We start from the raw sequence: 27,185 nt of genomic DNA on the forward strand, positions 1-27,185 counted from the left end.
TTTATACAAAAGCAGAGTACTTTATTAAACTTCATACAAAATGTGGTGATTAAAAACATTAAATAGGCAATGAGTTTTACTTTGAAGTTCAGTAAGTCAGTTTTAAAATGTAGCTATTTTGCTTTGGTCACTCAGCCATTTCATATAGCCCCTCCTCCGTTATAAGCAGGTGCTATAAATAGTAACTTTCTGGCTTATATCCTTTAGGAGTGAACGGACTTCTCCTTCCAATCTTACTAATTCTTGAGCTTTATCTTCTAAATATTTTTGATTGTCTTCATATTTTCTTTCTAACTCTGTGGGAGATAAAACGAAAAAGTCTGAGCAATTTATATTATGATGATACTCAAGTGTCTTTCTTACAAGGCTCTGTTAAGCACCAAAGACCAAGTAAATAAATTTTCACTTTTAAATTAAAAAAAATGTGGATGCATTAATTCTAAAATTCTTTATGAAAGCATGAACCTAAGTGAAAAGACCTACCTTTCAGGAGTTGCAGCTTGCTGTTTGCTTGAGCCAAAAGTGTTTTTGCTTCATTTTGTAGCATTTCAGCTTTCCTTCTGGCATCAGCTGATTCTTCAGTTTTTTTGGCAATTAAATTTTCTACTTTCTTATATTTTTCATCAAGTTCACCATCCAGAGACTACAGTTCCATATTTAGATAAAGAAGTGATAATGTTAGTGTCAGTAACTACATTTAAGAGCAGTGTGTAGTCTAATTGTGGCAAGCTTGGGCTACATAGATAATGAACTTGAACAGCAAGCATTCTGGATTGAGGGCCACCATCAAGGGTACTCAGGCTATTCAATAAAATAATTGAAAACATTATCTTGAAATAGTGGAATTAAATACAACATTGAGAAGATTTTTAAGAACAAAAGATTTCAGACATTTTGGTGTTATAACTGGTCTCAAGAGCTGAGCTGGTTATTCTGCTGGTTAGCTTTCTGTGGAGACACTAAAGAGATTTTCTCAAATGTAGATGTGCTGGAATCCAAACATTTAGACCTCAAAAAAGGCCCATTTTGAAAAAATTTAAAGGACCATCTGGATTCTTGACTTGGGTTTGTAGAGACTCGGTATCCGGAATCAGAGTGAAAAGGCAGATATTTAAGGGAAGGAAGGGCAAGATTGTGGCATATGCGGGTGGTTGAGAGGAGGAATTGGGTTTGGAAAGATGGTTACACACTTAGAACAATAGCCATTGATAACAGGAATTTCATGTCAAGGGGTCTTGCTCTTGATTGTAATCAAATGCCATATTTATGCAAAATGCACTCCCATGCTCTCAAGACTGCAGAAAACTAGTGGAGGAGACAGAGGTGGAAGTGAAATTTTATTACTGTTTTGTTCTTTTCTCCAGATCAGAGGTACAGGGCCGTCAGTCACTGTTACGTAATACCCAAAAACCAAAGTAATTCCAGGAAATATCTTGATATTAATTTCAGTTTATAATTCCCTACTATTCATTAAATGAGTTGCAACACTCTTCCCAGGGTTAAAAAAGGCTTCTTTGGCGATAAAGCCCATACAATTTAGAAATTACTTGACTTTTAGTGGGGGGAAAAAGGGTCACATGAGATTTTCTCTGCAAATCAGACTAAGTGAAAAGCAAAGGGGTTGTTAATTCAAAATGAGTGCGGAAGGGGTGAGATGTTGGTTCCCTCCTACTAGCTGTTCTCTGCTATGAACTCTAAGCTGTTTCTATACTGCTTTTAAAGACTTCTCAAATGGCCAGGTATTTACTGGGTGCCATAAAGATCTTCCTAATTGAAACACAGAAATACAAGCTCAATATGCTTGTTTGAAGACTTCACCCCTGTGCTTTCATCTTCGTAAAACCTTATCCAAGATTGGATTTGAGGGCCTACGTCATGCTTATTGGATACTTTCATATCCACTCCCTTTCTTTTCCTTGTGTCTTTAAAGACTGCTGTGTCAGAACAAGTCATTTGGGATGTATCTGATGATTAACTGTATTAGGGCTGTGTTCCTTATTATTTCTAAGGAAGGCAGTGAGGAGACTAGTTGCTCCTGGATCAACATAGCTGTGAAGTTACAAAGATTTACTTACCTTCTTAACATCTTCTGCACTTTGTTTTACAGCATATACTACTTTTTCAATATATTCTGCCTCCCCAGAGTTTTGGGCTGCCTTCCGCTTAAGTTCTTCCATGTTCCTTTCCAGCTCATTGATGCGCTGGGAGGCATTGTACAAGGTCTCCTCAGAAGCTGCTGTTTCAGACTCAATCTAAAAGTAGAATGTCAATCAGTCAGCAAGCCATTAATTTAGGAAATGGTAGGAAATGCTATGGAACATAAGTTTAGAGGAAGATTTAAAAAATGCCATTTTACTATAGACCAAAAGAAGTAATTATTATAGAGAAAAACAATTTCAAGAAAAGCTTATATAAAGTGCCCAACTTTATTATTTTTAATATATTTTATTGATTATGCCATTACAGTTATCTAAATTTTTCCTACTTTACCCCCCTCCACCCTATACCCATCATTCCCCCCATCAGTCACCTCCTCAGTTCATGTCCATGGGTCATGCATATAAGTTCTTGGGCTTCTCCATTCCTATACTATTCTTAACATGCCCCTGTCTTTTTTGTATCTACCAATTATTATTCTTATTCCCTATACCTTTTCCTCCATTCTCTCCCTCCCCCCTCCCAGCTGAACACCCTCCAAATAACCTCCATATCTATGATTCTGTTTCTATTCTAGTTTTATTTTTTTAGATTCAATTTTTGATAGTTATGAATGTATTACCATTTTAATGTTCATAGTTTTTATCTTTTTCTTACATAAGTCCTTGTAACATTTCATATAATAATGGGTTGGTGTTGATGAACTCCTTTAGCTTTACCATGCCTGGGAAGCACTTTATCTGTCCATCCATTTTAAGTGATAGCTTTTCTGGACAGAGTAACCTAGGTTGTAGGTCCTTGCTTTTTATCACTTAGAATACTTCTTTTCAGTCCCTTCTAGCCTGCAAAGGTTCTTTTGAGAAATCAGCTCACAGTCTTATGGGAACTTCCCTGCAGGTAACTATCTGCTTTTCTCTTGCTGCTTTTAAGATTCTCTCTTTATCTTTATCCTTTGGCATTTTAATTATAATGAGTCTGGGAGTGGGCCTCTTTGCGTCCATCTTGTTTGAGACTCTCTGCTTCCTGGATGTGTATGTCTATTTCCTTCACCAAATTAGGGAAGTTTTCTTTCATTATTTTTTCAAATAAGTTTTCAATTTATTGCTCTTTCTATTCTCCTTTTGGCATCCCTATGATTCAAATGTTGGGACATTTGACATTGTCTGAGAGCTCCTTACCCTATGCCTGTTTTATTGGATTCTTTTTTCGTTCTTGCTGTTCTGATTGAATGTTTCTTTTCTTCCTTATGTTCCAAATCAATGATTTGATTCTCCGCTTCATCCATTCTACTGTCGATTCCCTGAAATTTTTTCTTTATTTCACTTAGTGTAACCTTCATTTCTGCCTGGGTCTTTTTTATGCTGAAGTACCCAATGAGTTCCTTGAACATCCTAATAACAAGTGTTTTGAACTCTGCATCTGATAGATTGCTTATCTCCATTTTGTTTAGTTCTTTTTCTGGAGTTTTGATCTGTCCTTTCATTTGGGCCATATTTCATTGTGTCCCCATTTTGTCAGCCTCGCTGTGTTTGTTTCTGTGTTTTAGGTAGAGCTGCTTTGACACCCTATCTTGGTAGAGTGGTCTACTGTAGAAAAGTGTGCCTGTAAGTTGGATGGGGCAGAGCCTTAAGTACCTCCAGTGTCACTGCTCTATGGCTCTGTGTGGGGGAGGCCTCAGAAAATGGACAAGGCCATTGCCTGGCCTATTGAGTTTTGTCTAGGAGGAAGCTGTCTCTCATCACTCACCCAGATGCTAAGACACTTCCATATCTCCCCATGTCACGAATGCCCTTCCAGCTGTTGCCCTAGTGTTGGAGCCCAGAAGGAGTGAGTCTGCATAAGCACTAAGTTCATTGTGGGCCCTTTAAGAGGAAACTCCTAAGAATCCCAGTTTCTTCCACTGCCCCAAACCTCCACTGGTTTTTACAGCCAGAAGTTAAAGGGACTTATTTTCCTGGTGCTGGTACCCTAGGCTGGGTGGTCTGGGATCCCTTATTCACAAGGTATCCCTTCTGATTTTTTTCCATCTCACATGGGTGTGGGAATGCCCATTCCATGTTTCCATACCTCTCCATGCCCATCTGTGCCTCTCTGCATCTCTGTCCCTTCTACCCATCTGGATGAATGTGACTTCTTTAATTACTTGGCTCTTGGACATCCATATAGCTTGGTTTTCTGACGATTCTGAGTGATATTTGTTTTGTAGTCTAGTTGTAATTTTTGCTGTGATTGTGCAAGGAGGTGAGCCGTGCTTGCCTATGCCTCCATCTTGACCAGAAGTCAATGTGCCAAACTTTAAACAGTCTTTGGATATCTCATATATTAACTTGATTCTTTTGGTGATCTAGGCTGAAATTCATATCAACTTTCTCCTTACAGTAACAACCCCCAGGCAGCTTGATGTGTTAAGAAGCATTTTAAGGACACCTGCAAACTGGTCCAATGTTCACAGATAAGCAGATATGAGAATAAGGATTTCCACATAAATTGTGAAGTTAATGTGGGTGGGAAAACTATAACTTCCAGTTATCTTAAGTTTTTTCTGTCAACTTTAAATGAAACTTCAGTGGTGGAGGTTATGGCACTTCAGAAACTGCCTTTAAAGTTAATTTTGGTGTTTTTAGCTAATTACTGAAGACATGGAGACCAGCGATGTTCTTTTAAGACTGAAAAGTCACTAAGATAGGGAGATGGAAACTATAAATAAAGTCATTTAGGGGAAAATATCTGCAGCTGGTGAGAAATCCACATTTGATTTCTTATCAAAAGATAATGAATAAACTTTTTTTTAAAAGCTAGCCAAAGTAAGCAGTCTGGCCCATGATAGGAAAAAGTTTCACTCAGTACTAGCTTTTTCTTAAAAATGATCTTTAGGGATGGGGCTATTCCCAGAGAATTATTTGAGGAGCCATAATGTTGTAATGGAACTAATGGGTGAGTATAGACATATGCTAAAATTTGTATTTCAAATCAAATGACTCTTGACCTAAAAGCTTACCTACTAATTAATTTAATTAGTAGGTAAGTAGGTAAGAAAAAAATTCTTAGTAGTTATAATTCTTAGGAGATAAGTTTACAGTTTTATGCATGAATAGTTTCTGACAAGCTTTTCATTAGCACAGTTTAGTTAGAGGTTGTCTTTGTTTCTACTGTTGCCAGTTTAAACCATTTGCTGCCTCCCAGGGTCCCTGAGAAACAGAAGCACCATAACTAACGTGCATCGTCAAGCCCAATACCTCACCTATCATTTGATTAATATTTTCTAACTTGCTTTTCAAAACAGTAATTTTTAAAAAGTTACTGAAATACTTTTCTTGTAGCCACATACTAAGAAATTTAAAAAACCTAGAGACAAAAAATAAAAATAAAGGGTTAGAACATAGCCTGATGGAAAAACACAGTTTTGTAAACTTGAACAAGTAGCCTGAAGAAAAGGCCTTGTCAATGCTCAAAGTTTCAGGAGGAAAAGTGGCTGATGAACTGCCAGGCCCATCTTAAGTGAGAGCGGTAGACTATGGGGGACAGGTTTGTTTCAACGGGTGACAGGAAAAATAGGCTGAAAAGTAAACATGAAGGGCTGGCCGGCCTGAGACATCTGCCAGTATTGGAAGCATCTAATTTCAAAGCATATCCTGAGAAGATGGGGAGGGACTGGATGAGTCATCCATTTTCTTCACCCAGTTTTATCAAAGAAATGAAATTCCCTGAAATTGGAAGGAAAAAGGTTTGCTTATAGACCTCTTTTGTTTTAAACAATTATATCTGCATTACTTTCAGAGAGGGTTTTTAGAATAAAGCATTAAATGCATGTGAACAGTTTTTTTGTTGTCTGGTACTGTTCACACTATTGAATAGAGCCTGTGGGATCTCTAGAAAGAACAGGAAGTTGTCTCAAGCTTTTTGTGGGGTGCAAATGAAGGTGGGCTTGATGTTCCAATGTCCTCAGAGTCCTTTTACTTCTTTGGAAACGTGTCACTTTTAGCCTCTGTGCTAAGGGAATAGTTCAGTTGTAAGAATTTTCTAACTATGAAACACACCTTCCTGATAAGAGTACATGCGAGTGTTTACACCTACATACAACAATGACCATGGTATCTCACCGAAGTTAGTAGGTTCTGGGTTCCTTGGATGTCTTCATCTGCTTGTTTAATTGCCTTTTCTGCTGCAATCTGGGCCTTTTCTGCTTCTTCCAGAGCTTCCTTTACCATGTCTGCAGTGACTTTAACATTTGTTGCACTTTTGCTGAGTGAAAAGAATGAGACATTATGTGTGAACATGAAAATAGTACTGTACTTCCTTTCAGAAAAGAATATTTCTTTTAAAAAACAGCCTTCCTGAAATAACCCAGAGATACTCTTAGAAATTTTTGTTGGTTGAATATTTTTTTGCACTTTTTAAAATGCCATATCTTCGGATACCTGGCTTTTTTAGCTTCTTCTAACAACATCTCAGCTCTGGCAATGTCAGCAGCACTTTGCTGTAGAATAACCTCCACTTGAGAAAGGCTTTCAACTCGCTCTCGAATATCTTCTGTCAAGTTCTGTAACTGCTGTGGGGTGCTAGGCATTTCCATTTTCAGTACTTCATTAGCAACGGCTTCAATGCTGTCCAAATCAGCACCATCCTCTGTTAAAAGCAAAGATGTTCCCATAAAGAGGTAAAAACATATATGGGTCACACATTCAGCCACTTACTGGTCATCTATGATGTGAGCAGCATGGTGGGGTTACACCAAGATGAAAGACATTTTCTGTTTATAAGAGTATAATCTAGCTGAGCAGGGAGATGAGACCTATGCACATGAGAAAGGAATGCAGACAGCAAGGACTAAGAGAATTTGTTGTAGTCTGGGACAGCCATGGATGTCTTTGTGGAGCACGAGGAACTGATCAGGTTTTGAAGGATAATGGTATTTGAAAGAAGAAAGGACATCTTTGAATGGAGAAACAGTATGAGCAGAGCCTGTTATGTGAAAGTTGAGTGGAGTGAGTGGTTCAGATTGTAGAAGACAATAGAGACCAGGGTAGAAAGCTGGGACTTGATCCTAACAGGCAGTGAAAACTTTCAATTGAGGTTGAAAAAAATTGGTAGGAAACTACTGTAAATGCAGATATAAAGTGTTGATATTCCTTATAAGTGATCTGGATTCAGGAAATTACAGAAAGAAAATCCAGTCAGAGAAGCAAGAGAATCAGGATGGCATATTATCTGTCAGAATCCAAGGAGTTTCAGATGTCAAATGTGAAACGAGGTAAGCAAAATACAAAGAGGTTAAGCTTTAACTATATCATTAGTTTTTAACCCTTTTTCTTGCTAACCTATCTTGTTCAGGTACCATAAAGTAAGGTAAGCTTATCAACAGATTTAAATCCTGATTGTGTTTCATGTACCCTTGAGTCAGTTCCAACACCTGGCGACTCTGTGAATGAGTGATGTCAATGTAAATCCTAATTAGTGTGCCAAAGATGGTCGTTCCATTCCATTTGCCAGTGACATTTATGCATAGGCATGGGACTCATTTCTGGTTAGTGAGATTTATGGAGGAGATCACTCAGAGGGTTCTGGGAAATATTTTCCTCCTTTAAAAAAATACAACAAAAGGACAGGTGGTCTTTCTTCCATTAGATATTATTGTGTCTTTATATGAAGTGTGGAACTTTTGCAGCTGCCTTGTAACCAGGAGGAGCTAGCCTGAGAATAAAGCTAATAGGCTTAAAATGGCAGAGCAGAAAGATGAAAAGTACATGGGTCCCAGGACCATGGAGCTATCCTACTACTGAACTTCTTGTTCTGTGTTACATATCTCTTTGATTAAGTCTATTTCAGTTGATAGTTTTCTGTAACTTTTAGCTGAAACCATCCTTACTGGTAACACTCAAACTGACCAGCAATACTTACAAACTAGATCACAAATTCTAGAGATTCTTTCTCTACAAAATACTTAAGGTACAGAGTTGTCTAACCATAGGTATAATATCCTGTAAATAAGAGCATTAGGAAGCTTTGGGGATAATGCCAAAATAAACTACTTCACTTAAGGTTCTAACAACATTATCTGTAATTTGCAACAAATTCCAAATGCAAGTCTCATAGTGTATGATTTGCTCTCACTTCTTGATTTGCAGCTTGGGTATCAGATCAGATGTGTCTGTATCTGCATAAAATCAGAGAAGGTTACTGACATACACATATATATAAACTTCTTAAGATAAGAAACATTTCTTAACGTGGAATTTTTTTAAAATTTGGAAATGTTACTTTATTCACTGCTAGAAATTGATTTTATCTAAAATGCAGATTTGAATTATGGCCTCTGAAACATAGACCCTTATCAGTTTTCTATTTCAAGAGAGGAAGAGACGTCTAAAAAAATGAAAAAGCTCCTTACGGGTCAAAAAGTCTCTGATCTGCTTGATCAGATCTCGCAGATCCTCATTGCTCTTGTCCACTTTTTCTTTGGTAGCATTGGTTTTCAACAGGACATCCTGAGCATTCTGTTTGGCCTCATCTGCCCTCAGTTTTGCTTCAGAGACCTACGTATGAGGAATAAATTATCCAGGGAACAAGTTTATTCTTTCTAAAGCAGATCAGAATATTATAAATGGTCCAGAAAATCATGTTGAAAAACTAACATTTGGAATCACAGCTTTTTGAAACAAATGTCTCATATGATGTTCCTATACAGAGTGAAAGTATTCAGTATACAGATTTTTATACAGTATTGTCATATAGATAAGACTAGCATATGAATTTTTTCTAGCTGTTAACTCCTTCAAAAACATTTGGTGACCTATATTTGGTGACTAATATTCTTTAGTCTTTTTCTCAGGTACCAACATAAATATTTCAGTTAATATGAGATTAATACTTCATGTATCACTTTAGAAGAATAAGTGCTCAAATGCTTAGTACAGAAGTTTTGTAGTGCAGCTGGATGTATTCATAACTCTGTACCCATGGTAAGTAACATGATTATCCCAAATTACTGTCATGATAAGAAAGCAAATTCTTAAACACCTATGAATAAAACTGCCTCATCTCTTTCCCTGACCTCACAAAAACTTGAATTTTCATACTTGGTGTGAAATGCACTTTTTATTTTAGTCAGTACTTTGAATTGATTTCTCCTTTTCAGGTCTCCCACTCCATATTGAAAGTAAACAAACAGTAAAATGGAGGCCGTCCACTAAATTACCATTTTGGAGAGCTGTTCGACCTCAGCCAGGGCACTCAGGACGTCTCGGTCGAAGTCCATGGCTTTCTGCCAGGCACTGTGTGCAGCAGTGACGAGACCACCACAGCCAGGCCCCCCACACTTCTTCTGTCCTTCGTCAGTTCTGCAGTTGGGGCCGCCACATTCAGTCTCGGAGCATGAGGCCCCTGGCGGCGTCCCACAGGTCTGCAACGAGCCAAGGAGCAGGCACAGGTTCAGAGAAGGAGTCTGCTGCAGTGGGATAGCTGTGCAGGACCTGGGTGGCCCCAGAGAGTGTGTAGGTGGTCCTCAGCGAGGGTGTTCAGGATGGAGAGAGGAACAGAGAGTTTAGGAATAAGCTAACCTGCTTATTTCCAAGGAAACAACAAAAATTTAGCACACACATCAATACCTTCTGCCCAAATGAACTGGAGCAGGGAGTTCTGAGCAGGAAACAACATTATCTGCTCTGTTGGGTTGAAGTCTGCCAAATCGAGAGCCACAGAATGCTTCTTTTCCCTTTGTTCTAACCAGTTGGATTAAAAAAAAAAGGTATTGGGGACCTTTTTTGGACTAGTGCCATTTTAAAAACCCTGGTGAATAGGGTGACACAAAAGGCCTGTTATCTGGCCTTTTAGTAACTTCCCATCTAGTTAGGAAGACAGGGTGACTACATAAAATAGCCAAGAACAGGTCAGATGCAGCAAGTATGAAGGGAAGGGAAGCACACAAAGGAGAGACTGCTGATGGCTCGTAGTTGTGACTGGGGAAGGATGTTTCTGGTGGGCTCGGGGAAGGGGAAGTAGGGGAACATTCCAGATGTGAGAGGGAGAGAGAAAGGAGTAGGGACAAAGGTGGATGTAACTTTTTCAAATAAGCAATACCGAGACTTTCCTTCTTTCTTATCTACCAGAAACTTCCAAAGATCAGGGCTCAGACATGGCAAACACATGGCTAATTGGTAAATTAGAAGTTTGCTATGTCACGTAAAAGCCTGAGCAGGAAGAAATTGTATTTAAAGCTCTACTTTTGTGGAAAATGCTCCTACTGAAGAAGCAAAAGATTTACTGCAGTGAAAGGCAGTTAACAGAATATTCCCAAACAAGGAAAGTATTATTTATAAGAAGTAAAAAAGTACTTTTTTATAAATACAATCAATTCTCTAGCCTAATAATTCTATGATAATTACAATACCATTACATTTAAAAATAAATAAGTCTTTCCTGTATCTGGTTTACAATGCATATCAAACTTCAGAAGATAAAACTTCTTCTGTGTGCTAAAGAACATAAGCTTTAATCCAGCAGAGCAGCGCAAGGCCTCAGGGACGCTTTCTAAAAACAATCTGACAGCATACTACAAGATCTGTTTTATTTCAACACACAGGGCAGCCGGAAAAAAAAACCCCAGCATGGGTCTAGCTAAATAGACATAAAGACAAAGAACCACAGGCACGTGAAAAAACACAAAGGGACCAAAATGTTCCTACATAAGAAGTGGCACTAAGGAGTTCTCACAGAATAATTAACCAAGACAAACATATACAGGGAGAGACAGGAAGGAGATGGCTAATCTCCAGGTAGCTCACCACATGGAAAAGCAAGCAACAGACTTGCCCCTTCATATGGCCAGAGGAGCCGGCCCACTGTCAACCATTCCAAGATACTTTCTCTGCTGCAAAGCAAACATCCTTTAGCATGCTTAGCTGCTTTTCATTTTAGTCTGTGGATTTCTTATTTGTAGTTACTGGTTTTTTATTGGAATTTGTAAGGAAGGAGTCAATACTGAAAGCAAAGAAGATTGAAAGAACTGGCATTTCATGCCTAACAACTTTGTGTCCTGTGAGGTACAATTTACACATTGCTCTGAGCCCCTGTTTTTCTATTAAATAGTGACTGCCTATTATTTACTTCCTATTTCCACTAGATGCTATAAGGTTTCTTAAAATAATGAGTATGTATTGTATGCATCACTTAAATTGGGCACAATACAGTACAGACTGAGTTTTTGTCTATTCAGAGAAAGGGGCTGTGGGGACAGAGGAGGACAGCGGAGGAGCCATCACTAAGACAGAGCTCTCCATTTTCTGTGCACTCACCTTCCCCTCCATTCACCCGCCCTCTGTTTCTAAGCTAAGACAGCACAAGCCTTACAAAATAAAAGTCTATAAAAAATACCCTCCAAACTCTCAGATAGGTGATCTTATATGAAAAACAATATGGAATCAAGAGGAAGAAACAGACATTGGGTTTTTTGGCCTTCTGCCTGATTTTCTTTAAAGTCACTGCTCAATTTCATTTGGCTCCAGAGTTACTGTTTAAAAGTTTCTGGAAAATGAATCTACTTTCTAGGCTGGTCTTAGGGTTAATATTCACCAGGTAAAGTTACTGGAACAAAGGCACATTTTAACTAACACCCATGGAAAAATTCTTTAGTGCTCTTTAACTTTTTTTTTTTAGGACAACCCTCCTAGAATACTCCACTGAGATGGAGTTTGCACTTCAAATCAGAACAAAGTAAAAACATAAATGTTAAATGTCCACAGTATAAAAAAGGATCAAGTTTAAATAAGAAGTCACTAAGTCAGTACAACAGTATGGGGGAATAGTCATGATTCTTGGGTTGTACCAGAAAACCCACTTGAAGAGATGGAAGATTAGAAGAAACACAATGGCTGTTGCTTTTGACCTGGCTTGGTCACCATACCCTACTCTGTGGTCCAGAGGTGGGAGCCTGGGAGTTGTGCTCCTGCTGATTCATTTGCAAAGTAAACAATATTAAAGACAAAACAGGGTGCTTTTCTTTCCCCTATAGCATGATGGCCTTGAGGCCAACCCCCCTAACCTTACCATTTCGGCAGCGGCTGAAAGGTCTAAGCTTTGTAGTTTGCCTGCCAGTTCATCCAGAAGGCGGGCCTGTTCCTCTTGTTTTTCCCTGAACTGGGACTCTCGCTCCAGCATCAAGTCTTCTACGCTGTCTCTGGTAAGCGCTGACTGCTCCACAGTACTGTTGGAATCTACGGTGGAGGCATTCACCCTCTTCTCTGCCTCTAGAGATGTCTGGAAATATTTGGTGATGCTGTCCAGGGCACCTAGGGCATGGAATGAAATCACTCACAGTTAATCCCCTTGTACCCAGTCTCCTCATCAAGCAACGTCCATATAGAGTGCCTTTCTAGCCCTAAGTTTACTGTATGGTTTTGTTTTAAAATTTTTTAAGAAATAAAATCTTTTAAGAACCATAACTTTCCTGTTATAACTAATGAATATACTGCATCCTATTAGTACCTACTCTGGCTCTGGAGGATGCCAAACACCTGAATGAATAATTAAGTCATTATTTAATGACTTAACCATGCAGATGTTTTGGTGCAGGCACACATCCAGTCGTTCTAGATGGCTGGAGTCAGGCACCCTGTAGATTACACATCCAGCTAATTTCCCTATTCTCAGTCATTTGTTTAGATGCACTCAAATGGCTAGTATTATAAACATAAAACAGCATGGCTGTTTAGCTTTAAGGACCTAGCACAAAAATTAAGTGATCATGCATTAAACAGGATGGACAGTGTGATCTGACATATTTTACTTTCTTTTGCTATATATGGCCTATGACAACAAGAAATGGATTTGCCAAAATTATTTCCTGACCAACCAACATTCTTGAATGTAAAAGGATCTGCGGAAGTATCAACCTAATTTCTTAACTGTTCAAGAGCCCTTTCCAAGAAAAGCCTAGAAGGTTAAAGCACTAACTGAAAAAAATCAGGAAACACATGCCATTCTAATGAAGGACTGTTGCTCACTCCCTGGGACCTCAGCTGTGACTCTTAAGTGTCTTTGTGGCTCAGCTCCCACATTTGCAAAATGTCCTCATTCGTGCCAGAGACACAATGGGAAAAAGCTTTAAGACAGGGGTGTCAAACTCATTTTCCCTGGGGGGCCACATCAGCCTCACGGTTGCCTTCAAATGGCTGAAATAATTTTAGGACTGTATAAGTGTAACTACTCCTTAATTTTTTTTCCTGAAAGTGCTGTATTAAAGAGGTTGTTGCACAGATTGTTAAATCCACTGTCCAAGATTGAAAACTTGCACAGAAAATGCTTACCCCGAATATCTGAATTTTTGATAAATTCCAGTTGTTCAGCAAGCTCTTGTACTGTGTTGTCGAGGCTTTCTGCTTCTGTCTGGAGAGAATCTAGGTCTTTGGCTGTATGGTTTCTCTGTGAAGCGATGTCAGATAATTTCACCTCTACTTGAGCCATCTTTTCCGTAACTTCTTTGGTTAGTTTCCTACAAGGGGAAGGGTAAGTTTACCCAGGTAAAATAAACCTTTTCACATTTTCTACTAATACTATAATTCTGTAATTTTAAACCAATTCAGTACTTGATAACAATTTATCTCTAAATACTGGTTTTATTCTCCTTATCATTATGAGACTGTATTAAATCTAACAATTTTTCTTTCTTCAAAGACTTTGAAGAAAAGCACAGAAGCACCACTCAGCTGTGTCATGGCAGATGGGCCGTCCACAGGGTTCCGCACCTCTGCTGTTAATACAAGCATACGTCCAGACTGGGGTTCTGGCTCCACATGTAAGCAGCTGCGAGCCCACACAATCTCACAGACTCAAAAGACAAAGTGACTCCAGTGTAGAATTATGCCTCCTAGCCCACCACCAAAAATGCTCATCTCTGAACCTCAGGGAGCTCCTTCAAGATGGGACATGCAGGAAAAAAGCCCCACAGCCACAGGAAGGCAGCAGGAGCCACCCTGCGATTCATACAGCACCCCCTTACTCAAGGTCCCATCAAAGGAGCCTCCTTCTTCCACCAACAAGCAACCCTTTTATTTTACAAAAGAAAGAAAGTGAGAATGAAATACAATGAACATTTAGCTTTCACAACATATTTCATTGGACTTTAAACCAAACAGCATTTTGTTCTCTATCTTTGTATCTTTAAAGCTGTGCTTTGGGCACTGACTTGTATATTACTTATATGTACAGTGCACCTGTGTGTATATCACAAAATAACCTTTGAGAAGTCCTTAGCTCTAGGTATTACTGAGTCACCGAATTGAATATAACTGTCTTCTCAGGGACATAATAGTATAAAAAACTGGAAAAAAAATGTAGGGATGCTGAAAGGTTGAGGACCAAGAGAAAAATGGTATTTAAGGCTGAGATAACATCATGACTCAATCCAATGAAAAAGTACTTTTAAAAGGATTTATAGGTTAAATTGCATTTTATAAGACCAATGGCTTTTTTCCCTTGGGCTGTTATAATATAATTTCTTTTTTCAGTGCTTTGCTCTTACTGACCTGTTGATTCAACATAGGCTTTTATTTCTTCTCAAGTCTCATACAATGTTACAATTTCTTTAAAAATCAAATCTAACATTGTACATTTTTAAATAATGCCACTTTGGATGTAAACCATACATCCTTGTATATCATGTTGAAAAAAGATGAATGAAACCAGTTTTCCTGAGATGCTTACAATCTATCTGATTGTGAAGTGAATAGTGAGGCTCAAAGAGTACTGTTTCAGGAATGTAAATCGCTTCTGATATGCTCTCTGAGGACGCTGTATTCTTTCATTCGTTTTTCAGTGCATGAGACCACGGCCAAGAATCATTTCCTGAATGTGCTTGCACTCAGAACACGGCCTTCCAAAACTTAGCAGTGTGTGAGGAGGCTGAGCTGCACTAGATTTTCTAATGAGGTAAAAGTCCTTACTAAGTGCATTATCACCCCATTAGACATTTCATAACACCCTGGTCAACCACATGGTCTGGACACAAAACCTGAGGTTTGACATCAAGGGACTTTAAATCTATAAGGTCTAGGAAGGACCTTGTACCAGGTACTTGACCTAATATCAGCTGTTTCCTTCCTGCAGCCACAGATAATGTTGAGATGAAAAGTCCATGTGGCTTCTTGGAGATACTGATTAAAGTCTCATCAAAAAATATTACTGTAATTTTATCATAATGTAAAATCACTTTAGTGTGTAGGATGTAGCTCTGAAACATCCCTCTTGCTCATGCCAAATGGTGTCTGCAATAAGAAAGCACAGCATTTGGGGTAACATAACTGCTTCTTAGTCTTTCCTGGTTTGTCCTTCAGCTACATCTTACTGTGCTGGTTTTGGGGGTCCTTTTTGGCAAAGGTGGTTGGAATATTTCAGAGCAGGAGAGATAAGGCTAGGAAAAACTGTAGCAAAATGAACCCTGGGAAGTTAGGCATCACTCAGCTCAATGCTCTCTGCTTTCAATGGCAAAACAAGCACTATCTAGTTAGACAGATGATTACCCAGAGAAGGGCTACAAGAGGATTTTCGTTGCAGAGAACTGTTATAACCAGATAAAGGAAGCACTGTTTTGGTGGACCCATGGCTGAGCAGTGGAACTAACAGTCTTATCTATGGTAATGGTATTTCCCTGGTAGTAGCAAAACATATGAGAATAACTTATAATTTTTTTGCAATTACATTATCCATTTCATAGATCGATCTTTTTGTTACTCTGTAAGGTAAAGGAAAACATTATCTTCCCCTTCTCCACAGGAGAGAAAAGAAGCTCAGGAAAAAGTGAGTCATTCAAGTTCACAAGCCTAGCAAGCAACCAAGCTGTGACTCATTATGGATCCTTTGTCTCTGAAGCCAGTGTTCTGGCCATGCTACTGCCTTATAGTGCCATTTACAAAAAGCAGTGCTGAGTATAACATGCGTACATTCTACAGTGCAGCCTCCACAATTTTGGTACCCAGTGATGTGCCAATGTTCATGCACCTGATACGCAGAGTAAAGACGGCCAGAAAATGAATGGCCCAGCATCTGTTTTCACTCACAGGACTAACCACACATTCTGATGAAAGCACTATATCCAATCCATCTCTGCTGTTTATTCATGAAGTTGAAACAATATTGTGAATTTTAACTTGTGCTCATTAACTACTTACTCTGCTTCCTCAAAAAGGTTTCCAATGTTTTTCAGTGGCTCTGCAGCTGGGCTCTGGGCCAGGATGTCTCTGATCTCACTGACTTTCTTCTCCACTGAGTCCACAGTCTCCCGGTAAGGCCCGATCACACCACTGATCTTCAAGGCCTTGGCTTTCTCCAGGAACTTCTGGGTCCTGTTGGTCAGCTCAGCGATGATCACGTCCCAGAGAGCAAAGCACTGGTGGCAGGGTGTGCAGTCAGGGAAGACCCCCGAGTACCCTCGAGTGCACTTGTCACAACGTGGACCCTTGACACCCTCAATGCAGACACACTGGCCAGTGGACTGGTCACACTGTGGTGTCTCAATGCCCCTGGGGTCACAGTCACAGGCTAGAAGGAAGAGAGCAATGCCAGCTGATCTACCAGAACACAAACCTCAGTGACAAGATTTGACATTTAGAATCTTCATGACTGTTACAATGGCACAGTGTCACCCACTGATGACCACTTACCAACAGCTTTTGGAGAGACCACAGCAGCTTCCTCCAGAACATGCATCACTTCAGTGCTTGCTGACAACTTCTTAACAATAACAGTAATATTGCACAATAATCTTTTAAGCTAACACTTACTGTTTCTGGCACTGCAGAAATGGTTTACATGCATCATTTCATTTAACCCTCATGATAACCCTGTGGGATAAGTGACCCGCCTCAAGTCTTATGACAAGGAAATGGCTGGGCCAGGGTTCAACTTTGCAGCTTAAGAGTCTGTGCTCTTGAGCTCTGCCCTGGCTCTGCCTCTCCCCTACTCTGACTTCTCTTTAGGTGCTGCCAGGGCAGACAATTCAGGTGACGTCCTGATGCCACGAGGCACGTGGCTTGAGATACAACACTATAAAGAGCAGCTCCTGCCCTGGCTGGGTAGCTCAGTGGATTGAGCTCGGGCTGTGAACCAGGCATCGCAGGTTCGATTCCCAATCAGGGCACATGCCTAGGTTGCAGGCCACAGCCCCCAGCAACCACACATTGATGTTTCTCTCTCTCTCTCTCTTTCTCTCTCTCTCTCTCTCTGTCTCTCTCCTTCCCTTCCCTCTCTAAAAATAAATAAAATCTTAAAAAAAAAAGAGCAGCTCCTCGCTTATATCACCTTACCTGCTCATGAAACAGAATGAATACTTGCAAAATGCACTAAACTTGATTTAAAAATGTTAATGTTAACCTGAATTAAAAATGTATGTTAATGTATGTGTGCAGGGGTGAGAGAGTGTGTGTGGAGCTGGAGCAGCGTTGTGACTTTGGAAGTTCACAGCATAGGTTGATACACAAACTGAAGGACCTATGTAAGTAGAGATCCTTAATGATGCCACTGTTATCAATCAGATTCTCAGTCTGCTCCTGCCTAGCAGGCCTCAGTGGGTGGCCTATGTGGGGCCTAGGTGTTCCAGTGGACCTGTGTCTACTTTACCATCCCCCTGTAGACTTGGGACAACTGAGGCAGATGTTTGCACCTGCTTTTAGTTTGATTACAAAATTATTTCTTTTTCGTAGGTAACACACAGGTACACTTTAGTTCAGTCCTAAAGAGGCTTTTTACTGGATTTATGCTTGGGATAAGAGCATGTGCCTCTGTAGATTTTATTTTTACTTTCTCTAATATTTTTTCATGTATTTCACTTATAAAGGCATGTCTTGCTCTCATTCTGTCATGGGCATCTTTGAGGAGGAAAACATTGGCCCTAAAGTGTAGGATTTAAAAGGCAAGAGCACTCCCATTAAGGCTTTCCTCATTTGTCTTTTACATAAGCACATTTTTTTCCATAAGGAGAATACCTGGCTATGACCTAATCTTGCCATATGCAAACAGTTAACAAGGTGATACCAGAAAGTCTAAAATTCTGCTACCTAACAAACCATTTCAATGGAAAAATTTGCAATTGAAGACATACTTGGCAATTAACTACATAATTTGAGAAAAGCGGCCATGTTCTTTTCCCACAGCTCCATCTAATTTTGGATGACACCTATTGTCCCTGCTGATTTCTGGATCCTGACCCTTGTCCCTTTAAGACCGGTATTCTGAAATACTGGCAGAAATTCAGCTATCTCCAGAAGACAAGGACCAGTCCAGCAGAACTGACCAACATTTCTTTCCTTCAGTTGAAAGTAGAGTCAAATTTCACAGATGCCTCACAGATGCAGTTTCATCATTGAAAAAGTTGATCCTGAACTCTCTGTGGAAGGATACCAAATGCCTCCTGTAACACATATAAGGTTTCAATTTCAAGCTAAAGCTGGGAACCTGCTAGAGCTCCTGTGGATGTGTGCTTCCTTCTCTGCCTATTGAGTTTCCAGAATTGCTTCTCCAAGGGGGTCACCTGGGAGGCGAGCCCTAGAAGACCTTCGTTTATGACCTTGTAAAGAGAACCCCAAGAATATTTCTGACTGATGCAGAAACGTCATTTCTCACCTGACAATTTAAAGATTCACACACTAAAATTATGAAGGAAACTCTCCAATCATCTCTCACACTCACTGGGATCTATAACATTATAAGCTAACTGTGCAGGCCGCCTCTGACAAGGTCCAACAGATTTTATCCTCCTTAAGGGGAGAAAGGGACAGGAGTTCAGGTAAGTAGCTAAGCCTGTAGCTTAGCCTTGCTTTAAGAAATGGGATTATTGGGCAGAGGATCAAAAACTTTCTCTTGGAAAGAAGGAGAGTGTATAATCAAAGGTGAACAAATCATAAAGATGAACAATATCACTTTGAAAATGAGATAATCATTTTAATGAGCTGTAAGAATTCTACCTTTATCTGTAAATACATTTTTGGTTATGTGGTTAGTAGGTTTACTCTACTTTTATTAAGTTTTCTCATCATTTACAACAGGGTGTCTGAAAGGTAGGTAAATGAATACTGCACCATTTTATAGATATTGAGGCCTGGAAGAAAACACTCGGAAGTTAATGACAGAATGAGAAACAGCCAATGTGCCTCTTTGCCAGTAGGTACAGTTGTTCTGCTTTCTTTGTATCTTCCCCCTCCTTCTTGAGACTGCCTCTGCCCCCTGAAGAAAGTCCAACCTCAATGGCTTGGCACTGGGGCTTTACACAATCTGGTGATACCAAACCTTTCCATGACTCTCCAGTAAGATGGTGTGTTTCCTGAGGGTGTCCCCCCCGACCCCAGTCTTGTTGCTAGATATTGTCCTTATTGTCCTAATTCAGCCAGGACAATACCTGCCCCCCCACTCTAAATGTCACTGACATCGAGGATCCAGCGGGTCCTCACTTGGGTTTGTCTTTGGGCAAGTTGCTCACCCTTCCTGAGCCTGAGAGTTCTCAAATATGAAGTGGAGATTATACTTACAGGTTGTTTGTTGTAAAGATGGAATCAGGAATATGTACATAATATCCCCCAAAGTGCTCAGCACATGGCAAATTCTCCATAAATGACCACCAGAGCTAACCTTTTCTATGAAACCTTGTCAAACGACTCCAGTTCCCGCCGGTCTTACCTCTCCTGGCAGGTGAAAAGGTGTCCACTTGTCTCCTGCCTCTGCCACCATGTCACTCACCCTTTTCAGTTATGGAATGACGCTCCAACCAACTGAGCCACATGGGCCAGGGCTAAATACTTTTAAATCTCTCAAATGTGATTTTGTTTCTCTTCACATCTTCTACCTCTTTCAGTCACACTTTTTTTTTGGCTTCAGTAATAATGGTACTTCGGTTTGGGAATGAGAGTTAGAGAGTGACTATGATTTCACCAGCAGAAATGAGCGGGCTGTCTGGTCCAGAGGTAAGCACTTTTTCTACAAAGGCCCAGAGGGTAAATATTTAGGCTTTGCAGGCTATATGGTCTCTGTCACACTATTCAACACTGGCACTGTAGCGTGAAGACATCCTGGACAATATGTAACCAACAGGCACAGCTATGTCCAGTGAAGCTTTCCTGACATAGGCAGTGAACTGGATTTGACACATGACCGTGATGTGCCTACCTCTGGTCTAGCCCAGCACTTCAGGAGTCGTGCTCTGTGATTAGGGTTATGGAAGACAAGCCTTCCTTGTACTAACAAGAGTGTTGTAGTTCTCTAAAGAACCAAATTAAATCTGATTTTCTGAGTCGCACTTACAATAAAGAATAAGGTGCTCAAAATGAATCCCAGGCTGAGAACCGAATACAAGCATTCTAAAAATGTATGTCTGAGCAAAGAAATGGACTTCATTTCTCTACTAAAACAATTTGAAATGAGAAACAAGCATGGTAGCCACTCTCACCTATGCCCCACACTTCAGTTTGCCTGGGTATAAGAGACACTGGCCTTTCCCAAGAGCCAGAGGCTCTTTGCTATCTATGAGTCAACAGCAAGATTCCTCATGTGACCCTTTGACTCCTAAGGGGCCCGATGCAGAGCTCCAAGCTGAGGTTTTCTCTGGCATGGTCAGCAGTGGGTGGATGAGACTCTCTCCACATCCCAGCACAGTGGTGGGCTTGTTCGGACTTGGCATGACTGGCCAAGAGCCTCAACCCACCCGGACAATAGGAACATTCAACAATTTGTAAGTTTGAGACTCTACTCATTTGTCTTTTACATAACTACATTTTTTTCCATAAGGAGAATTCTTAGCTATGACCTAAGTCTTTCTATAAGAATTCGTTAATGAGGTGGTGCCAGAAAGTCTAAATTTGTGCCCTGTTCAACTGAAAGACTTAAAATTGAAGACTGGCAGTTAATTGTGTAATTTGAGAAAAGTGGTCACATTCTTTTCCCACAGTTCCATCAAATTTCAGACAACACCTCTTCTTCTCCCGGATAATCATTGGGCCCAGCCCCTTCAGTTTTTGTCATTCCATTTCCATTTGTGACCACATTCCACTACATTGAGAGCCCTGAGTTCTACCTGCTTGTGCACCTGTGCCCCTGCCCTTACCAGATCACACTGGTCCTACTCCTAGGCCACCTGTGCGTATGAGGCTCTGCTGCTGGCGATGACTGCCCAGTGTTAATTCAAATCAGTTCTCACCCTCTCTGGGTGCTTTGGCAGTTGTGATCTTCCTCCACAGGGTGTCAAAAGCATTTGAGTCCGAACAGTTTGTTTTGTAATGAACTGACCTTTCTTATGGGCAAAACAAAGGATTTGGCAAACACTGATGTCATGGATTTCACTCTTTGCAAAGTTTCTAAAACATAATCAACTTTTGACTTAAAGAAATTGATACTGTTCCTATAAGCCATAATTTCTCTGGCAAATTTAGAGCCAAAAGCTTAAAGAAAAGATAGAAGGGTAAAGTTCTGAGTACTAAAGAACAACTCTCTGATTGGCTCTGGTTCTTGGTAACAGGCTTCTCATTCTAACTAAGCTTAGATGGAGCAAAAGGTCAGAAAGCTTTGGCAGCCAAAGCTATTTATCCAGTGACACATGCTAAGAGAATCAGGCTATAAGCAATGATAGAACCATTATGTGGAGAAAAATCAAGCCCTTGGGACATTAAGGGAATTGTGAGATTGAGGGATTTAACAGAATAGTGTTTAGAACACAGGAGAAAACAGATTTCAAGCACAGTTGCTTTTGCAGAAGATAGCTCGTGCAAGTGGTGCACAGTGTGTCCCAGACCATCGAATGGAAGTGAGAAAATCAGTTCCCATTAGCAATCAATATCTGGAGTGAGCATTGGTGAACGAAAAAGCACCTGTTTGTTGTCACAGCAAACATCTCCTCTGTGGAACAAACCTTACCCTAATCAACATGTTGGTCCAAATCCTTCTGGCTATGCCTCAGCTGGGAAAACAAACCATATGCCTTTTGTTCTGGTCTCATCCATGGTTTGAAATTTTCTTGCTGTTAAAGAATAGTTGGTTGACTTAAGGAACACATAGTATCTACCTTTCTGACCTTTACTAGGAGATAACTGAATGCACTGCTACCTTGAAGATCTGCATTGGCTCTCGCTACAGTTGTACCCCCAAAAGGAAAAGGTCATTTCAAATTTAGAGTCCACAGTGATCTAGAATTTCAGATACGTAACAAAGAAAATATATCAAAGAACAAATATAAAACTACAGAAGATATTTACCTATAGTTATAAACTTAAAACACAGAAAAGAAAGCCCAAATAGGAAAGAAAGAATAGGAAAAAATAATAGACAACCTATTAATCTTTTCTGTAAATGTATTTACTTTAAGATCCTAAAAGTAATCTGGCAGATCAAAAAAAGACTGTAACAACATAAAAATTAAACAATCCTCCAGGTGCTATGACCACGCCCTCCACTCCCCTCTTGGGGACATCATACAAAGTGCAAATGCTGAGGCTTTTAACTATCAGCAGAATCTACTTGACACACTGTGATCAAACCATCTCACTACCACAGCGCTTAGCTGGGCACATGCCAACAAGGAAGCTGGCCACACAACACTTTTCTCAGGGAGAACTGATCAACTCACCAAAATACATGGTTAATATAAGCCCATTTTGGTTAACAAACAACTCAGTTAAAAAATGGGCAAAGGACCTGAATAGATACTTCTCCAAAGAAGACAAACAGATGGTCCATAGACATATGAAAAGATGCTCAACATTACTAATCATCAGAGAAATGCAAATGAAAACCACAATGAGGTATCACCTCACACCTGCCAGAATTGCTATCATCAATAAATCAATAAACAATAAATATCTGCGAGGATGTGGAGAAAGGAGAATCCTTTTGCACTGTTGGTGGGAATGCAGACTAGTGCAGGCATTGTGAAAAGCACTATGGAGTTACCTAAAAATATTAAAAATGGATCTGCCTTTTAACCCAGTGATCCCCCTTATGGGAATATATTCAAAGGGACCCAAAACACTAATTTGAAAGAACATAAGCACCTCTGTGCTCACTGCAGCATTATTTACAATCACCAAGATATGGAAGCAGCCCAAGTGCCCATCAGTAGATGAGTGGATAAAACAACTATGGGGCATTTACACAGTGGAATACTACTTGGCTGTAAAAAAGAAAATTTACCCCTTGTGAGAGCATGGATGGACCTGGAGATCACTGTGCTAAGTGAAATAAGCCAGTCAAGAGAAAGACAAATACCGTATGATCTCACTCATATGTGGAATTTAATGAACAGACCAAACTAGTAAGGAAAATGGAGACAGGCTCCATAGATGGAGAGCAGGATGACAGCTAGTGAGTAGGGGGTGGAGGGATTGAGCAAAAGGGGAAAAGGACATATAATGGACAACAGTGTGGTGACTACCAGGGGGCGGGGTAGGTATAAGGGGACTAAATGGTAACGGAAAAAATACAATAAAGATTTTTTAAAAAGCAATTTTGTGTGTATTTGTGGTACATATGTGTGTTTGCACAGAAACAGACATTATCCTGAAAAATACAGCAGGTCCACTTTTTATGCCCTCGATTCTATGGACTAGATTGTTAGATTTTTTAACACAATGAGTGTGAATTTCTTTTATTATTAAGCATAGAATTTTTATAGACAAATTAATTTGTACTGTACTTTAGAGTTTACAAAGAGCTCTTACAGATGTTCCCTCCACTCTGATCAAATACCAAGCCAGGAATGCCCGCAGCCTTACCTCGGCACTCCACGTTGGGGTCTCCCCAGAAGAGCTCCTGGCATTCACTGCAGGTGCGGCCCCCAAAGCCAGGCATGCACTGGCACTGCCCCGTGAACTGCGGCCAGAAAACAGACCTAGGTCAACGGGCTGCAGGGCGGAAGCTAGTTGCACTTGCTTTCTTGGCTGCTAGCTAGGGGAAGTGGGACTGAGCTGTTTGCCCGAGAAGACCTCCACATCCTGACGAGAAGGGATTCTTATTTCTACCCTGGGTGCTGAGGGCTAACTGCCCTGCTGCAACAGAGGCCCAGAGCCCATTACACTCTATTCGCATGTTTCCTCACCAGTCACTAACAGGCCACTTAGGTCTCCCCTGCTATGGGAGCCCTTCTTTCTTAGTATGTGTCAGAAAACATGAGTATGTCTGACAATATTGCATATGGCTATTTGGTTCCTTTCAGGCTGTGTGGCCAAGAAAACAGTCTGATTCAGCAGCCAGGGACTGGAGAGAAACTGTACTCTCCTGTCCATTCTAATGTGAGTCTGCAGTGGGGGCCCTATATTAAGAGGCTATGGTTGCATCAGATGGAGCCTCCATGCCCGGTTATGTCCCAGCTGAGGGGACAAGTGATGGCTGACATCCGGTTTGAGCTGTGTTTGCCAAGCTGTGTGTCCTGTGGTAATAAAGGCTGTGACCACAGGAGAAGGTGCGTTTCTCTCTCTAACTGGGACCAAGGCACCAAATAGCTGTCACCTGGACTCATAAAGGCATCTTTCCTTATGCCTTGATGGCCTCACCCCAGCTATAGTGCCTTACCTCATTACAAGACGGGCCGAAGGAATGAGCAGCATCGCAGTTACATGGGTCACACCCAGTCCCGCTGGCCAGCTGCCAGGTGTTGGGTGCACAGCGGTCACAGTTCTGCCCGGCCACATTAGGAAGACACAAACACTGGCCCGTGGCTTTGTCGCACTGGCAGTCAGAGCCATTGCAATGTTCCTGCACGGTGCCCAGGGAGTTGCAGACACACTCTGAAAAAGAGCACAGCCACGTGTACGTACAAAGTTGCATTCATAAAACACACAGCCAATGGGAGATTCAGCTAGCTACGTCCCAAGGGCTAAGATTTTCACTCTGCAAATTTCAACCTGGAAATGCAAATAAGTAGGGAAAGGAACGGAGGTTGTTAAAAAAAAAGTCTACAACTATTGTTCTCCAGAAGTTCTGATGATGTCCTGACATTTCCCAGGCAGACATACACAATGACACACTCTGTCTAGCAGTATTTTCAAAATACGCAGATTTAATAAGCTGCTGGTGAATCATTGTAAAGTTGAGGATTTAACTGTAAATAATAAAAAATACACCATGGGAACTGAGCTATCTAATGATTTCAAACTCTTGGCAGGGAGCAGCAGTAATGGTTGTGTCAGACAGAGAAGGTACAAGCCCCGTAAGCTAGTAAGGCTGAAGGAATCCAGTCCTGCTGGTCCTCAACATTCCTCACGTGTTTGTGTACACAAAGACAGGGCCCGGGGCTGTGCAGCAGAGGCAGGAGGAAATGCTGGATCTCTTGCTAAGAGAGAAATAAGAAGTTCTGAAAGAGAGACTTTAAAGATGGTTCTTTCTTTTCCTATCCATCAATGACAGAAAAGGTGTGGACCGGAGTCGGTATCTAGAATCTACACATCCTAGCCAATCAGCAGGTTCCTGGGTAGAACTTGTATAAGATCAATATACTTTATTGGATAGCATTTATCATGGTGACAGCTACATATTTTATCTTTTGGTTTTCTTTCTCAGGCACTGGGTCATGGCTTGAGACTTCATTTCTGCTAGAAAACGAGGATATAAAGAAAATAATCACTCTCATCCTTCTTTTGTCAAAAGTGAAATTTTACCTCTCCGAACAAGTGACAAGTATGCTCCCAAAGGAAATAAATACCAGAAGAACGAAATCTTCCAATGAAGAAGCAAATGGAAATCATTCTAATGAGGTGGGAAAATGAACGTGCATCTTACTCCGACAGTCCTGCTGGAGGGCGTCCCCATAGTAACCAAATCGGCAGAGCTGGCAGTGCTCCCCTTCCGTGTGGTACAGGCACTTGAGGCACCTCCCAGTCTCCTTGTCACAGGCTTCTGGGTCTGTTGTGTCAATGTTGTGGTGGCAGTGGCAAGGCTGACATGTCCCCCCAACATCAGAGGGATTGCCAAAGAAGCCTGGGGCACAGTCATCACACCTGGAGCCTATTGTCCAATGAAAGCAAGCACAATAAACACCTTTAGCGTGCTGACATAAAGGTCTAGTCCATCCACATTCCTGCGGAAAGTCAACCCAGGCTGTGCTCCTCACCACACTAGTCACCCAGTCTGGGGTGGCCACACTTTCAGAGTGAAAACACAGCTTCTAGTTGTGAAAGAAAGAAGTATTTTGTCACCTGTAACACTGCTGCAGCCTGGCTCAGAGGCCACAGTGGGGCCAGGATGGCTGTAGCAGTTCCAGTGCATGGGACATCGAGGTTTGCATCATACAAGGGTGAAGCAGATTAGGAGCTAAATTACTGATCTAATAGGATCTAGAGGAAAGCTTAGCTTGGTGTTAAATCTTAATCCAAGGATTATACTAACTGAAATATTACTGCCCTTGCCTGAGCAACCCCCCAAACGGGGTCCTTCATGATCCCAAATTCCCTATCTGAGGAATCCCAAAACTAAAAGCAAATGTTCACTGAGATACAGATAAGCATATCTAGTGTTTGAAAGAGTGGCATCAAGTGTGAAATAAAAGGGAGTTTATTTTCACAAGTCACTACACTCCTTGAGTGTTGACAGATAATATAAGCATAACAAACAAGAAGAACGCTTCTAGCATTGACTGATTCAGTTGCCTGGGGACCCTCTACATCATATTCTTTTCCTTTTAGCCAGTGGCCACTTCACTACTTTGAGATTCCTCTGCTAGAATCTGCATTAGGGAAGAAGAAGTCAAATGGAAATTAAAATTTCTACTATTTATTAAGTGTTCATAGGGATTCCTTTATGGATTCAAATGAGCTTGCTCTTCTGCTGTGTATTGTAACATTATTATCATAGAGGCTCAAGAACTGATTCTTGCTCCACATGCCAAACAAAAAAAGAGCATCTTTTTTAGATCCCTTCACTTTTAATTAAGGACTATAAAAATGAAACTAAAAAGAAATAAAAATCTTTAAAAAAGTAAATAATTAAACATGAAACTAAATTGGCTCATTCTTCATCTATTTTCTTCATTAACAACTAACTCATAAAGACTCTTTTTCTTCAATAGTCTC

The 27,185-nt window shown here is 40.6% G+C and overlaps 1 protein-coding gene across 2 annotated transcripts in view; it reads right to left on the reverse strand.

Annotated features, from left to right (window-relative positions):
* The window catches only part of LAMB1 (laminin subunit beta 1), a 64,923-nt gene continuing 37,738 nt past the window's right edge, over nucleotides 1-27,185 (reverse strand). For both annotated transcript variants that reach the window (XM_045827525.1, XM_045827526.1), the window contains 13 exons: nucleotides 25,897-26,121; nucleotides 24,691-24,905; nucleotides 23,895-23,991; nucleotides 16,317-16,686; nucleotides 13,458-13,642; nucleotides 12,199-12,440; nucleotides 9,353-9,556; nucleotides 8,546-8,690; nucleotides 6,576-6,783; nucleotides 6,258-6,399; nucleotides 2,076-2,252; nucleotides 484-643; nucleotides 1-296 (listed from right to left, as the gene is read on the reverse strand). In XM_045827525.1, the coding sequence (XP_045683481.1) occupies nucleotides 160-296; nucleotides 484-643; nucleotides 2,076-2,252; nucleotides 6,258-6,399; nucleotides 6,576-6,783; nucleotides 8,546-8,690; nucleotides 9,353-9,556; nucleotides 12,199-12,440; nucleotides 13,458-13,642; nucleotides 16,317-16,686; nucleotides 23,895-23,991; nucleotides 24,691-24,905; nucleotides 25,897-26,121 (2,507 nt within the window). In that variant the 3' untranslated portion in view covers nucleotides 1-159. The remainder of the gene's footprint in view (nucleotides 297-483; nucleotides 644-2,075; nucleotides 2,253-6,257; nucleotides 6,400-6,575; nucleotides 6,784-8,545; nucleotides 8,691-9,352; nucleotides 9,557-12,198; nucleotides 12,441-13,457; nucleotides 13,643-16,316; nucleotides 16,687-23,894; nucleotides 23,992-24,690; nucleotides 24,906-25,896; nucleotides 26,122-27,185) is intronic.

The sequence above is a fragment of the Phyllostomus hastatus genome, unplaced genomic scaffold (assembly GCF_019186645.2).
Source record: "Phyllostomus hastatus isolate PE091 unplaced genomic scaffold, TTU_PhHast_1.1 phas_scaffold_78, whole genome shotgun sequence".
Lineage (NCBI taxonomy): Eukaryota > Metazoa > Chordata > Mammalia > Chiroptera > Phyllostomidae > Phyllostomus > Phyllostomus hastatus.